At 35.1% G+C, this 17091-nt stretch overlaps 1 protein-coding gene across 3 annotated transcripts in view; it reads right to left on the bottom strand.

The window, feature by feature from the left end:
* The window catches only part of SAMTOR (S-adenosylmethionine sensor upstream of mTORC1), a 90488-nt gene that overhangs the window by 55414 nt on the left and 17983 nt on the right, over positions 1 to 17091 (bottom strand). For all 3 annotated transcript variants that reach the window (XM_072783417.1, XM_072783418.1, XM_072783419.1), the window contains one exon: positions 1993 to 2163. In XM_072783417.1, coding sequence (XP_072639518.1) covers positions 1993 to 2163 — 171 coding nt within the window. The remainder of the gene's footprint in view (positions 1 to 1992; positions 2164 to 17091) is intronic.

Genomic DNA, 17091 nt, shown 5'->3' with positions numbered 1-17091 from the left:
TATCTGGCTTGAGATATTTGAGTACTACAACCTGCGCTATCATTGACCACTAAGATGTGCAGATGAACTCTAGGAAACAAGTCTAAAAAATAAAAATAACAATACCATACAAACTGCAAGGAAGGCAGATCCCACAGATTAAGCCTAAGCAAATTATTAAAAAACATCACCACCATCCTCCTTGGGGGAAAATCCAAAATGTGAGTTTCTACAATATAATGTCAAAAATACATTGGGTGGCTTTTAACAACAACAACAAAAAAAATGTAAGACAAAGAAAAAATAGGAAAGTATGGTCCATACTCAAGAAAGACAGCAGTAAATAAAAAATGGTTCTTAGTGAGCTCAAATTTTGGATTTAACAAAGACTTCAGAGTAGCTATTATAAAAATGTTCCAAGAATTAAAAGAAAACATGTTCAGAGAATTAAGGGAAAGTCTAATGACAATGACTGAACAAATATGGTAATCTGAATAAAATAGAGACCATAAAAAAGAACCATATAGAAATTCTAGGGTTACTATTTCCCATATATACCTTTGATAGTAGCATACCTATATATTTTTTTACACTGTCATCATTTAAAAAATATATTCATTACACCTGAGTTACAGGATGTTCAGTAAGTCACTATGTTTTGTAAGCTCTGTAGTAACTTTTGATAAAAGGTAAAGAGAGATGCCTTATCCTTTCCTAATGAACTAATCAAAAATATGTGAATTAATTTTTAAATGAAATTGCTTACAACTGACTAGATATTATTTTCAACATGGTGTAAAAGAGTAACCAGAGGTAATTCTATGTTTGATACCTACAAATTTAAATTGTTAAGAGGCTAATAAATTGTATTTTCATGGTTAGCTCTTAGTGTCTATCAAGAATGTTTTTTGAATTATTCAAGTTTAGCATTTTCAAGAGATTAAGAAAGTTTTACTTGATATTACAAATCTATTCCGGTATAAGGTATATAGAGAATTTTAACACTACCAATAAACTTGATTATAATATTTTTTCTACATACATATATATATATGTAGAAAAAGTATATATTTTATGCCCCTCCTCACCCTCACCCCAGAGCCAATGTTATTGTTGGGTGTTTGTTGCTCTTTTTTTTTTTTTTTTTCCTTTGGGGGAGTTTATTTCCCAGTCAGAAAAGGAGAAGCAGGGTCAGGCTCTGGAACATCCTAGGCCCAGACCTAACAAGGGAGGCTAGGGGAGGGAGGCACAGGGGAGGGCTTCGACTGTGTGGCTTGGTCCCACAGCTGTCCTGGCTGGGTCCAGGGACAGCCTGCCCGGGGATGGTGGCACTGAACCTAGGGGCAGAGGTGGCAGGCCAGGGGGCCCAGAGGACGGCACATGTATATTTTTTCTACATATCTATACATTTATATATATATAGATATATGTAAATATACAATGAAATACTATTCATCCATAAAAAAGAACGAAATCCTGCCATTTGTTATAACAAGGATGGACCTTGAGGCCATTATGCTAAGTGAAATGGGGATATAAGTGAAAAGAGGATGTAAAGTACAACATGATGACTATAGTTAACAACACTATAGTAGGCAGAATTTCATATCAACAATAAAATAATAGGAATTGGTTCTATTAATAATCCATTATTCCTTGTGATTTTTTAGTTAGCAGATACCACCTTTAAGTTAAACACAGTTTAAAATGGGTTTTGCTATTTTGATTCTTTGTATTCCCCTAGGAGTAATTATTACAACATTTAAGAAACTATTCTTTCTCATTTTTCCCGAACACAATGTTATAGAACCATTAGTTTTCCAGATATCCCTTAAAATTTTATGCTAGTTTTCTACCTAGTAATATTACAAATGTGCTTTTTTTCAGCCTAATCTATTATCAGGGGAACAAGCAAATGGCCCACTACTTGTGGTAAATCATTATACTACTTTACATTATTAATACAGCTATCCAAGATAACATTAATAATTGGAGTAGAGAAAGTGTACTTACTCAGTTATAAATTCAGGGTTTGTAAAGCTGAGGTTGGTTAAATGACCTTCAAGTTTAGAAGACTCATGTGAATTTAAGGCTGGAGTGGTCTTAGTGGCGAGTACAGCTCTTTTTTCATCTTTTTCAAGTGCTTTTCTCTTCCCACCATTTTGGAAATATTCTCTGCATACACTACAAGGCAAAATGAAATTATATTTTAAAACACTAGGTATAAATATAAAATAAAGTGGAAAAGCATTAGCCTTTGTTAAAACGGGAAACTTTCAATTACAAATTCTTCCTTTGAAAATATCACAGAGGTAAGTTTGAGCACTCTGTAGCACTTTTAACTACCATACAACAAAGCAGAATATAGATTATATTTAATAAATAAAAGTATGTTGGAACGCCTGGATGGCACAGCTGGTTCAGCATCTGACTCTTGGTTTCAGCTTCAGGTGGTGATCTCAGGGTCATAAGATCAGCCCTGCATCAGGCTCAGTGCTCAGCACAGAGTTGGCTTCAGATTCTCTCTCCCTCTTCCTCTGTCCCTCTCACTTGTGTGCCATCTCTTTAAAAAATGTTTTTAAAAAGTATGTTTCCAGGGGTACAGATGTGCCTATATGTTTTGCTGAACTGTATTCTTTTTTTTTTTTGAACTGTATTCTTAACTAAAACAAAGTTCTTCCAGAAAAGCTGAGATAACTCTGCTATTCAATCACAGCATATGAAAAGAACAGTCATTACAGTTAATTCTCAGCCAGCTTTGCTCGTAGTAGACAGATCTCCCAATAGTTGCTTCCTAGATCCCTTCTGGTTTATGAAAACAAAGTTAGGCTGTCAACGTATTAAGAATCATTAATTTTCTTATTTGCTCTGAGAAAAGGGAATAAAAATCTAGTTCAAGTAAAAATGGTACTATATCATACAGGTAAACACAGACAACAGAAGTTTGAACATAACAGTGGTTTTTATAACACCTGGAAATTATTCTTATCCATCAAGAGATCATTCCTGCTTCTCCCAATTCTTGCACTACTAATATGAAGATTTTTTGAAGATGTATCATTCTAAGCTCATATAGTTTAGAACTTATCAAGTTGCTATCCAGAATCAGAAACTGATGACTGATATAACCTTGTAATTTTCTTCATACCTAATATAATTTTAGAGTGAATACAGTAGGGTACCATTCCTGGGTATGTAATAGGACAAGAAACATGAATCTCAGGATCTCTCAAGTATTTATTAGCTATTGAAGCCAGGAATCTTAAGGTAAAAAAAAAGACTAGTAAGACCTAGCTCTGGCCCTTGAGCTTACACTGTGATAAGAGATACACAGGTGAAAACAACTGATATTATTGTCAAAGCTTTTCTTTTTAGATTCTGTTTTTAAAAAATATTTTATTTATTCATGAGAGAGAGAGAGAGAGAGAGAGAAAGGGAGGCACAGATCCAGGCAGAGGGAGAAAGCAGGTTCCATGCAGGGAGCCTGACATGGGACTCGATCCCGGGTCTCCAGGATCACACCGTAGGCCGAAGGCAGCACTAAACCACTGAGCCACCTGGGCTGCCCTTCTTTTTAGATTCTTAAAACACATTATTAGTATATAGAGCTCATACTCTGAACAAAGCTAGACTATTTATCTCCATACACACTGGTGAATTTTCAGAAACATGGCAAGAAAAATAAGAATTGAAGAATTAACTTAAAAAACTGGTTTCTACAAGTATAACTGTGGTCTAAGGGAACAATGTCTATATCACCTCACACTTACAGGATGCTATTCATTTAACTTTAGTTTTTCTTAGTAATGACTATTAGGGAAAAAAAAGACTTCCTTAATTTTTCCTATGTAGATTTAGCTTTAAATCTCATACATAGGAGTTGAAACGCATTCCTCATAAATCAAATATTTATTAAGCAGTAAGAATAGAAAGCCTCCATGTGCCAGGCACATCTGTAATTGAAGAAATGATTGCTGCCCTCAAGGAGCTCAGATTAGTAAAGGAGACAATTATACAACTATAAAGAAAATAAAATTGATAAAGATAAAATATAATTGATAACCCAATCAGTAATATATGCTGACTTTAGAAATATAAGTAGGAATAAATCAGGCAAGGAAGAATGTTAGTTTGGGAGGTAAGTGCTTGCCTGGCAGAGAGAATAGCATGAGTGAAGGCACAGAAAATAAAAGCAGCATGGATCCTGCAGAGATGGACGTCTATTCAAGATATGTGAAATGTAAAGTGCCGAGCAATGGATGGATGGACTCACAAGTAAAAAGGCCCCGAGGCCAACACAAATATAGCATGGAAACGTAACCTGGTGACAATGGAGTGATAAGCAAGCTTCAGATCCAGCAGGGCTCAAAGGGTAATTTAGAGATATTGTCTTTAGAAATCTAATCTAATGACAGAAAGTGATTTAGTGATTTCCTGGGGGTGGCACTAACTGCAAAAGTATACAAAGGAGCTTTTTAAAGTGATGGAAATACTCTGTATCTTGACAGTGGTGGTAAAGAAGTGTAAACAATTGTCCATATCCACTGAATTGCACACTAGAATGGGTGCATTTTATTGTATATAAATTAAACCTCAGTGAGGTTGATAAAAAATGTAGACTTTACAATGTTGGAATGAATACTAAAAATAATGCCTCTACAATATGTAACATTTCACTAAGGCATGAAACATAAGAATCAAGAGCTTGCTTAGCTTTCTATTAGTAGCACCATATACAATTGCTGATATTCAAGAATTTTTGAATTACAAAAATTGCAATTTTATATGGTTCAACATCATAATTATCTAGAAACTTGGCAGCAAAATACTTAAAGGCCTAGAATTCCAGATTCTTATAAAATAGCAGTCATTTAAATTCTAATCCTTCTGCATACCGTCCAAAGACAGTATATAGAATATATAGATCTTTCAATATATAGATCTTTCAATGGAGCAAATAAAAACACATATAGTTCATGCCTATGGCATAACTAGGAATCAGAATAGCACTTCATTTAACACGTAATTGGAAAATAAAAATCAGAGGCCAATTGAATTGGCGTTGGAGCCCCTCAAAGCACAGTCTGACGAGTCTATAAAAAGAGGGTAAGATATGATAGGGTCTTACAACTGCCAAAAAACAGATTAACACCAGCTAAGATATACTACCCAAGAGAGGGATCTAACTCTGAGTGGGGAAATTTTAAGAAAAGATTTGGGACACTGTGAATCACAGCATTAGCCACTGGAAGGTCAAAAGGACATATACACAGACATATACAAAAGAATCTGTTACCAAAAAGGAGAGCCTTGAAAAGATTCCTTCTCTGGGAGAAAAGAGGCACTTTGAAAAAAGGAGGTATCTTTGGAGGTTTGGTGACAAAGGAAAAAAATGAAGCAATTAAGGATAATAAGCCCACTGACATGTTATGATCTATACATTAAAAAATTGTAAGTCAGACCAAAAGAGGACGATATTTATTAAAGGAACTATACTTTTGTTATTTGTAGCAATCAAGCATGGTTCTTTGGAATTAAAGAACAAAGTAACTCACCCAAACCCCTACCTACCCATCTACAGACACTTCAACATAATAGACAAATACATTAAAAGAGACACTCAATGAACCTGGAAACCAAACAAGGTTCTATTAGAAGGGAAGAAAAAATAATCAGAACTTTTCAGCAAATGAAAATTCTCAAAAAGAGAACCAAAAACAGCCATAAAAGAAAAAAAAAACCTGTCACATTTCATTATTAATTACATATAATTGAGGAAGCAACTGCAGATATGAACATTTCAAATTTGAAATAAAAACTGAGAACAAAAAGGAATAAACAATGGAGAGATAGAAGATGCAATATTGTCATGAGGTTGGTTCTTCCCAAATTTATCTACAGATGCACTACAATCCCAATCAAAAATCACAGCAAATTATTTTGGGGATACCAACAAACTAATTTTAAAGTTTATATGGAGAGGCAAAAGACCCAGAATAGTCAATACAATATTGAAGAAGAACAAAGTTGGAGAACTGACACTATCTGACTTCCTATAACCTACTATAAAGTTATAGTGATCAGAAATGTGTGATGTTGGTGAAAGAATGGGCAACTAGACCCATGGAACAAAACAGTATAGCAACCAACCCACACAAATATATTCAATTGATTTTTAATAAAAGAGCCAAGACAATACAATGGGGTAAAGAGAGTCTTTTCATCAAATGGTGCTGGGATGCTAACTACATACTAAAAATGATCCTAAACACAGATATTACACCCTCCACAATAATTAACTCAAAATGGATCATAGTAAAACACAAAACTCTAAAACTATTAAAGAGTTTTATAAATTTCCTAGAAGAAAATCTAGAAAATAAATTTCTAGAAGAAACCCAAAACCTTGGGTTTGGCAATGCCTCTTCTGATACAACACCAAAGTCAAGATTCATGAAAAAAAGAATTGAGAAGCTAGACTCCATTAAAATTAAAAACTGCTATGTGAGAGGGAATGAGAAGACAAGCCACAGACTGGGAGAAAATACTTGCAAAAGACATAGCTGATAAAGGACTGTTATCTGAAATATACAGAGAACTCTTAAAACTTAACAATAAGAAAACAAACGACTCAGTTTAAAAACAAGCAAAAATACTGACTCACCAAATAAGATACACCAAATAAGATACACCAAATAAGATACCATATAAGCATATGAAAAGATGCTCCAGGTCATATGTCATAAGGGAAATGCAAATTAAAATAGCAATATACTACTACACACTAATAGCATAGCCAAAATCCTGAACATCAAAACCACCAACTGTTGGTAAAGATGTGGGGTAACAAGAACTCTCAATTATTGCTAATGGGAAAAAGAGAGAAAGTTGCTTTGGAAGACAATGTAGCAGTTTCCTACAAAAAGTAAACACACTTTTACCATATAATCCTGCAATCACACTCCTTGATATTTGCCCCCCAAAATAAAAACTCACTTCTACACAAAAACCTGCATATGAATGTTTACAGCATTTTATTCATAATTGCCCAAACTTGGAAGCAATCAACATGTCCTTTTGCAAGTGAATAAAGAACTTTGGTATATCAAGACAATGGATTATTACTTGGTGCTAAAAAGAAATGAGCTATTGAGCCATGAAAAGACATCAAGGAATCTTAAATGCATATTAAGTGAAAGATGTTAATCTGAAAAGGTTATATACTGTGATTCCAACTGGATGACATTCTAGAAAAGGCAGAACTACGGAAAGAGTAAAAACGTCCATGATTGTCAAGGGTATGGGGAAAGACAGAATGTGCAGATAAAGCAGAGAGGATTTTTAGGGAAATGAAACTATTCTGTGTGATACTATAATAATGAATACTTGTCATTATACATTTGTCAAAATCCACAGAATATATAACACCAAAAGCAAACCCTAATGCAAACAAACTATGGACTTTGGATGATAATAATGTGTCAATGTAGTTCATCAATTACAAACGTATCACTCTTGGTGGATGTTGCCAGTGGAGGATACTGTGCATGTGTGTGGCCAGGGTGTATATGGGCATTGTACTTTCTGCTCAGTATTGCTGTGAACCTAAAACCACACTAAAAAAATAAAGTCTACTTGAAAGGGAAAAAAAATCCAGTTCAGAATAGATACCATGTGCCTTCTGATGCAATACACTAAGAACACAGTATCACCTATGTAATATTCCTGCTAATATGCTTCATTTCAATCTAATTACAAATAAACCATGCAAATCCAAATTAAGAGTCTATTAAACTTTGTAAAATGTCCATGTCATAAAAGATAAAAGAGAGAGAGAGAGAGAGAATTCCACATATGAGTGAAATCATATGATATATATCTTTTCTGACTTACTTTCTTTAACTACAGAGAACAAACTGAGGGTTGCTGGAGGGGAGGTGGGCAGGGGGATAGGCTAAATGGGTGATGGGTGGGGTGCCGGGTAGCTCAGTCAGTTAAGCATCTGACTTCTGCTCAGGTCATAATCTCAGGGTCCTGGAATCAAGCCCCATGTCAACTGCCCACTCAGCAGGAAGTCTACTTCAGGATTCTCTCTCTCCCTCTGCTCCTCCCTCAGCATGCTCTCACACTCTAAAATAAATAAATTTTTATGGGATGCCTAGGTAGCTCAGTTGGTTAAGTGTCTGCCTTAGGCTCAGGTCAAAATCTCAAGATCGAGCCCCACATTGGGCTCTCTGCTCTGTTTCTCCCTCTGCCTCTGTGTGTGCTCTCTTTCTCTCAAATAGATAAAATCTTTTTTTTTTTTTTTTAATTTTTTTTATTTATTTATGATAGTCACAGAGAGAGAGAGAGAGAGGCAGAGACACAGGCAGAGGGAGAAGCAGGCTCCATGCACTGGGAGCCCGATGTGGGATTCGATCCCGGGTCTCCAGGATAGCGCCCTAGGCCGAAGGCAGGCGCCAAACCGCTGCGCCACCTAGGGATCCCGATAAAATCTTTTTTAAAAAATTAAATACATAAATAAATCTTAAAAACCTATTCTTTTTTTTTTTTTTTTTTTTAAAAACCTATTCTTTAAAAAATAAAATAAATGGGAGATGGGTAGTAGGAGGGCACTTGTGACAAGCACTGGGTGTTAAATTTAAGTGATAAATCACTAAATTCTATTTCTGCAACTAATATTACACTAAATGCTAACTAACTAGAATTTACATAAAATCTTGAAACAAAAAAGAAAGAGAAAAAAGGGAGTTAGAGAATTTGCTCAACTAAGTGTAATGATACACCCTGAAGTATTTAGGAATGAAAGTCTTGTGATTTCTGCAACTGACTCCCATACAATTCAGCAGAAAGCGAAGGGAAAAGAAGGGGGAGGGGCTGCAGAGAAAATGGAAAGAAGATACAAAATAAGACTAAAATAATTTTTTTTCAGAAGCTGAAGGAAAGAAAGTATGAGCCAAGAATTTTTATCTGGCCAAGCTGTGGATTTTGTAACAAAGCTATAGAAAAACAGCTTTTGGTATGTCAGAACTCAGGGAACATCACAGTTGGAAGCATTTACTTCTGGAAGATGAACTTCATCCATGAGATGATTGAGAAAGGCTGGTGAAGAGATTGGTAATGAATAAAAAAGGGAAACTTTTTAATACTGAAGGCCACAATTTCCAAAGAATATGTAACAGTTACGAATATTTGTGTGCCATTTATCAGAGCAGCCATATTCATAAAGCAGAAACTCCATGAGGTGCATGAAGAAACAGACATAACTAACAATAGAGAACTTTAGTATACAACACAATCAAGTGAATAAATACTAGGCAAAATTAGAGAAGCTGGAGAGAGTAGAATAAAATTTATCTTATCTAGGTAACAAACTTTGCTTTCTAATAGCGTATAGCTTCTTTTCAAACGCACATGGAATATTCACAAGAATTACCAATATGCGTGTATTATGTCATGAAGAAAATCACAGCAAGAGCCACAGAAAAAATTACAGATGAAATCATCCAGTCACAATGCAATAAAAGTAGAAGAAAATGAAACAAAAAATCTTTCACCTATAAATTTAAATCCATTAATATAACTCACTATGTTTACAAATTTAAAGAGGAAACTCATATTCATTTCCATAGATGCTGAAAGGACACTCAACAAAATTCAACACTTATTCCTAATAAAAACACTCAGTAGGGGAGCCCGGGTGGCTCAGCAGTTTAGCGCCACCTTCAGCCCAGGGCATGATCCTGGAGACCTGGAATCGAGTCCCACGTCAGGCTCCCTGCATGGAGCCTGCTTCTCCCTCTGCCTGTGTCTCTGCCTCTCTCTCTATGTGTCTCTCATGAATAAATAAATAAAATCTTTAAAAAAAAACACTCAGTAAAATAAGAATTGGTGAATATTACCTAATAGTAGAATTATACATATAGATTAGCCCCAAAGCCAGCAATATTTTAAGTGGGCACACACCACACACACGTTATTGCTAAGTGAAAAAAGGCACAGCTATGTAACAGACAAGAGAAAGAGTATTAGTCAAAAGAATTGGAGAGAAAGAAATAAAACTCTGTATATATTCATAGATGAGTTTACCTGGACAACCCAAAAGAATCAATCAGAAACCAATACTAACAGTACAAGAATTCACTAAAACAAGATGTAAAACATAGAAAAATCAGAAGCCCCTCTCTATATACAATATACCTATATTATACACACATATATTAGTAATCTGTCTGAATATATAAAGGAAGATCACATGTACAACAGCAAGAAAAATATAAAATACCTAGGAATAAATATAACATGAAATACACATAACCAGTGTTCAGAAAACCTTACAATACTATTGAACAACTCAAAAGCAGACTGGGAACAAATGGAAAGATCTATACCTTTTTCATGGACATGATGATTCAACATTACAAAGATGTCAGTTTTCTCCAGTTATTAAAAAACTTAATGTAAATCCAATAAAAACACAAACTTTTACAGATTTAATTAGACCAACTGGTTCTAAAATACTTATGGGGGGAAAAAAAAGAACAGCCAAGAAAACCCTGAGAAAAGAGCAGGTGGTGGGGTAGGGGGAAGATGTTATAGAATAACATGACAGAGACAATGAAACAAAAAGTCCTAAAACAGAACCAACTATAGCATATAGTTGGCCAACCTGGCATAATGTCATGTCAAATCACTGCAGAAAAGGGAGACTTTTTCATAAATAATATTGGGGGAAATGGATAATTACTTGGGAGGGAAAGTTCGATCTATCCTTCCCAACACACACCAGAATGAATTCCAAACAGGTCAGAGAGCTAAACGTAAAAAAAATGATATCATCCAAGTACTAGAAGAAACCTAGTGAGTAAATGAGTGAATTACTATTAGGAATTCTTATAGTCTGGCAATCAGGAGAGCTTTTCTAAAGACAACTGAAATCTGGAATCAATAAAAGAGGTATATATCTGATTACATAAAAACAAAGTCTTCTACATGGCAAAACAAAATCCTGCATGGCAAAGACATAAACAGTCAAAGAAAAAGGGCATATATCTGTAAATCATATAAAAAACTATGAAAAAATCAAGATATAAGAAACCAAAAACCAATGGGGAAAAAAAAATCAAAATATGAACACATAACTCACCAAAAAAGGGCAAATCATTTTTAAATATATGAAAACATACTAACCTCACTCACAAGAGAAAACAAAACCATGGATACCAGTTCCCACATATCGAACTGGCAAAACTTTAAAAGGTAGGTGAGATTGTGAAGAAACAGATATTATTGTTTTTTGCTGGTGGAATTGTAAAATAGTTTAACCTTATCTAAGGTTATCTACAATGATTTGACAATATCTAACAAAATCACATATATATTTACTCTTTTACCCTGCAATTCCATATACAGTATTCTACAAATACACAATGCCAAAAATTCAAAATGAATATGCACCAGGTTATCTCCATTATAGCACTATTTGTAAAAGGAAAAACTTGTAAATACCTTATTAGAATGAGGAAGATATCTATATACCTATGATTGGTTAATTTATGTTGTCAACTTGACTGGGCCAAAGGGGTACCTGGATATCTGGCCAAACATGAGTGTTTCTGTGAGGATGTTTCTGAATGAGATTAACATTTAAATTAGTAAACTGAGTAAAGCAGACTGTCCTTCACAATGAGGGTGGGCCTCATCCAATCACTTGAAGGTCTGTGTAGAACCAAAGACTGACCCTCCCCAGAGTATGAAAGACTCCTCCTGCCTGACTGCCTTTGAATGGGGACACTGAATTTTTCCTGCCTTCAGAGTCAAACTGAGACATCGGCACTTCCTAGGCCTCAAGCCTACCAGCTTTAGGACTGGAACTACACCACTGATTCCCCTGGGTCCCCAGCATGTCAACTCATTCTGCAGATCTTGGGACTTGTCAACCTTCATAAGCACGGGAGCCAACTCTCTGGAGAAAACTGACCAATACGATGCCAAACAGTGATCTCTAAGACATATAACATGTCCCACTTGAACATAGACAAGAACAGGTGGATACGTGTGTGTATATGGATATGGTTAATTCTGAAAAACAAAACAAAACAGGATAAAACAAGAAACAAATGAAGAAAATGGATGGGAGCCTTTTCTGAATACAACTTTTTATAAAGTCTTGATTTCTGAACCATGTAAATATTTTATAATATTTACATTCCGACAAATTAAAATAGGGGGGAAAAAAACAATAAAATGAAATGAAAGTGAACAAAACCCTATATAAAAGAACTGTTTCAAGTAATTTTTAAAAAGTTATCTTGATCCTTAGTGGGATATGTTCCAAATTCAAAAGAAGTTCAAAGAAATTTTAAATTTCATCCAGTTTACTGTTAAAAGTAAAAATGGCATTGTAATTTTCTAATCATTTTATGTGAACTGTAGAACAAAGCAAGTATATTAATGTTATTCAGAACTAAGTCCTTCAGCACATCTAGTACCCAGATCTTAATTTAATTTCTAAATGCTATTTTCCACTAAAAGAACTCTGTGAAGAAATAGTTTGATTCTAAGTCTTAGACAGCAAAAGTAAAGGCTCATTTTGTACTAGATAGTAAGAAAGTGCTCATAGGCCATGTCAGAACACAGAAGCTAGCTTTGAAGCTATCTATAGAATAATTTGAACATCCTCTCCTCCCCTCAAAAAAAAATATAATAAAGACTGGTGGAAAGACTGAATAAATAACAATGCAGGAGGCTACAGTGATATCCCAAACATTTTTAAAACCTCAAAACCAAAGAACTTACTTGTCACAATTGGAACTAATACACCAATTTCTTAATTGTGAAAATTGCTAAACAGAAAGAATTAGGTATACGTATATGTTTATTTTTACCCAGCCTTTCTGGTGAACATGTAATCATTCCCTGTTCATAAAGAAAAGCTTTTATTTATAGAAGCTAGCAAGCACAAAGAATGATACAATTTGAAAAATCATTTTGCAACCCCAAATTAAACAGTGTATTTAATAAACAGAAGTAAACTTGTTAGCTAAAAGACTCAGGAGACAGGACTGATCCACAGGCCAAAATGTCACTCTACACATTCCTTGCTAATTGCAAAGGGAAAACATAAGTTTATAATGGGAGGATCACCCTAACCAAATGGCAAAATTTAGTATCTCTACTGGTAGAATAACCTGATGATAAGAACCTGCTAATGTAAGCAATAAGAAGTGTGCAGGTTCACCTCACAGATATTTTGGTAAAAATAATGTTAACCGAATCGACACTTTAGATCCCAATTTTAAATTATAAGAAATAAAGGAGACTGAAAAAGTAGTTAAATGGCTCCATGAGAAAACAATCAAATAAATCTAAAATACAAAACACAAAGTTAGTTTTGGTTTAGGATACAGACAAATACAACAGGCCCCTGGTTATGCTGTTAATAGGGGAAAAGGGACTATACAATCGAAAAACAGTGTTTTAAAAAGAAATCAAGAGAGCTGATGATACAAAAGGTCTAAAGGAACTAAAGAAAGGCCTAGATGAGAAGAGATCACAGGCACTTTGTACATTTGTTGAGAAGGTACATGGGCAGCAAAAGATCAAGTCTTCCATAGTAGAGGCGTTTTGTTTGATTAAAGAGAAACCGGCAGAGCTTTCAGTGGTTGCTTAGAATGGTGTGACAGACTGGAATCTTTAAGAAACCCAAACGTAGAGATGCTCTCCTTGTTCCATTACTGCATCCCTCCTGCCTCCTATAGGTCTTGATTTTGAAATATGAAAAAGGCAGTAGGGGCAGCACTAGAGGCTCAGAGTGGGACTAAAAAGCAGAGAAATTCTTTGCACTTTTCTAAGGTCCCAGAGTCTTGCTCGACTGTAATATACATAAAACAGGACTCACTCTCAAAGCAGTTGAAGCCAGAGGTGAAATCAAACTATGTAATCGAGTTTCAACTCAGCTTAACCCCTGATGGATCAAAGTGTCAGCCTCTCATCCTAGCAGCCTGCTGGGGTGGGGGGGGGGAGGAGGGGTTGATTATGCCCTCTCTAGGGAAAACTAGTATTTATGCCAGTCTCTTCTAAACACAGTGCTAGTGTGTGTATACATCTTTTTTAAATTATCAGACATACAATGAAGCAAGAAAAAATTGATCAATAATCAAAAGAAAAAACAGCCAAAAGAAACAGATCTAGATAAAACATATATTGGAATAAACAGACAAGGACTTTAAAATAATTATTATAATTCTTTTTAATTCAGAAAAAGATTAACTCAATAGAACTTCAACAGAAAAATTAAATCTCTAAAGATGAGCCAAATAATTATTATACAAAAATTGAGAAAAATGATTATCTTGAAAATATCTCTTGGTAACTGTTAGAACAAAAAGCCAAGAAGAAAAATCAGTAAGGATATACAGATTCTTTGAACAGTACTATTAACCATCTTGAAACCAAGAACCACAAAATACAGAATGTGGGATATTTTACAGTTAAACTGACATTTCTCTAAAAACTCAATGTTATGGAAAACAAAAATGAGAACCTAAAGAAATGTAACCACCAAATGCTATGCATAAGTCCTGACTGGATTTAGAAAAAGAAATTACAAGGACATTTTGAGAACAATAAAAAAAAACCCTGAATTTTTGAACTAAATATTTTAGGAAATGGGAAAATTGCTGTTAATTATAATGTGTTGATGGTACTGTGGTTATGCAGAAGAATGTCCTTATTCTTAGGAGATGTGTGGGGATGAAATGTCATGTTATCTCCAATTTACTTGCAAATGGTTCAGGAAACAATGTGTTTCTCTATGTGTACAAAGAGAAAAAGCAAATTCCTTTACTAAATATACAACTATACCTTTGTATTGTGTTTTGTTTCTAGTTTTTAGTGTTTCATACTATAAATCAAATTTTATTTTATTTTATTTTTTGAAGGAAAACATGTAGAATTCTTCAAGCTAAACAGCCAATAAAATCTTAGAAAAGTAATGTCAGGCAGGTTTATCTCACATACAAAATTCCTATAAAGTTTTTTTTTTTTTTTAAGTTTTAAGTATAACTGGAAAAAAATTTTGTCAAACCCTTTTTATTTTTATTTTTTTTAAGATTTTATTTATTGGGGATCCTTGGGTGGCTCGGTGGTTTAGTGCCTGCCTTTGGCGCTGAGCATCTGATCCTGGAGTCCTGGGATCGAGTCCCACGTCGGGCTCCCTGCATGGAGCCTGCTTCTCCCTCTGCCTGTGTCTCTGCCTCTCTCTCTCTCTCTCTCTCTCTCTCAGGGCGAGGGAAAAGCAGGCTCCATGCACGGAGCCCGACGTGGGACTGGATCCCCAGACTCCAGGATCACACCCTGGGCCAAAGGCAGGCGCTAAAGCTTAACCGCTGAGCCACCCAGGCTTTTCTGTCAAACCCTTTTTAAAGCCCACTTTAGCTTTCAAATTACCATTGCTTTCTTAGAATTATCAACAGAGAAAGGAATTCTATAAAATACAAGTTAAAATTATAGATAAATCAAGTTTCAAAATTCAATATTGTTTTGAAGCCTTTTCCCTCAAGCTAGTTTTAAGTTTAAAGACATTATAAAACTCCTCATGGATTATTTCCCATAGTAAAATTAGTTTATGATATTTTGCCACTGTTCTTTTTTAGCAGTTTGACCTAAATTCTGATGAATGTTCCTTTTCAGCAGTTTGACCTAAAAATGACCTCTTTCAAAATGCATGTAGATATGTTAACTATTGATAAAATCCACAAATCTAAGAAAAAAGAAAGAAGAGTGAAGTGTGAAGTAGATTCATTATTCAAGGAAGGTACAAGCAAATGCTCCTACGAGAATGCTACCTATCAAAGTCCTTTTAAGAAAAAAAAGTCTGAGAGCTTGCTTGGTGTATTTGAATATTAATTTTATTTATTTATTTATTTTTAAGATTTTATTTATTTATTCATGAGAGACAGAGAGAGAGAGAGAGAGAGAGAGAGGTAGAGACACAGGCAGAGGGAGAAGCAGGCTCCATGCAGGGAGCCTGACCTGGGACTCGATCCTGGGTCTCCAGGATCACACCCGGGGCTACAGGTGGTGCCAAACCACTGCCCCACTGGGGCTGCCCTGAATATTAATTTTAAAGCAATACTGCTAAAAGCCAAGAATGATGGTCTTAAATAGCAATGGTGCTGATTTCCTGACTGGATTACATTATTACTCCATGTATAAGGCAAATATTTGGTTCAGTAGTAGATCTCATTTTGTGTTTCTTAGCTTGAGAGACAAAATGTACATTTTGTATAAGTCAGATTTATACAACCATTTCCTTTCCAGAACCAAACAAAAAACACCAAACATTTTAATTTTAAGCATTATATTTCCTACTATTCTGGCTTGTTCTCCAGCTCCACAATTCTTGGGGTACACAATTCATGGGTGATAAATACCACCTTTTCACTCTCCCTCCACCAACTCATATTTTCAACTCTGTACTTACATATCATTATAACCACAATACACACACCATCATTTCCCTCTTTCCTCAGGAGTCATTATACTTTGAGCATTAATCTTATGATACTAATGTTCTATCCACTTTCTCACTCGCCAAGAAAACTGTTTCCCTATAACTCTGTACATCAATTATTACATTAGCTTCTTAACTGGTTTCTTTACTTACACCCTCCCCTTCCTACAGCAATTAAGTCTTAAGAATTTTTGACACCTTATAAAAAGTTAACAAAATCCTGCTAATCTTCTTAAAATATCCAATGACTCATTCACACAAAATAAAAGCCAATGTCTTTACAATGGTTTACAAGACCCTACACAATCTAGCCGTTCATTATCCTTTTTTTTTTTTTTTTTTAAGATTTTATTTATTTATTCGTGAGACACATAGAGAGAGAGGCAGAGGCACAGGCAGAGGGAGAAGCAGGCTCCCTTTGGGGAGCCTCATGCAGGACCTGGATCCCAGGATCCCAGGATTATGCCCTGAGCCAAAGGCAGACGCTCAATCACTGAGCAACCCAGGCGTCCCACTGTTCATTATTTTCTACTACTCTTCTTCCCCTCACGTTTTGCTCTAGCCACAATGGTCTCCTTACTGTTTCAGAAACATGC

This window comes from Canis lupus, chromosome 18 (genome assembly GCF_048164855.1).
Source record: "Canis lupus baileyi chromosome 18, mCanLup2.hap1, whole genome shotgun sequence".
Classification (NCBI taxonomy): domain Eukaryota; kingdom Metazoa; phylum Chordata; class Mammalia; order Carnivora; family Canidae; genus Canis; species Canis lupus.
Note: the sequence above shows the minus strand (reverse complement) of the source record. Positions and strands in the feature narration are given on the sequence as shown.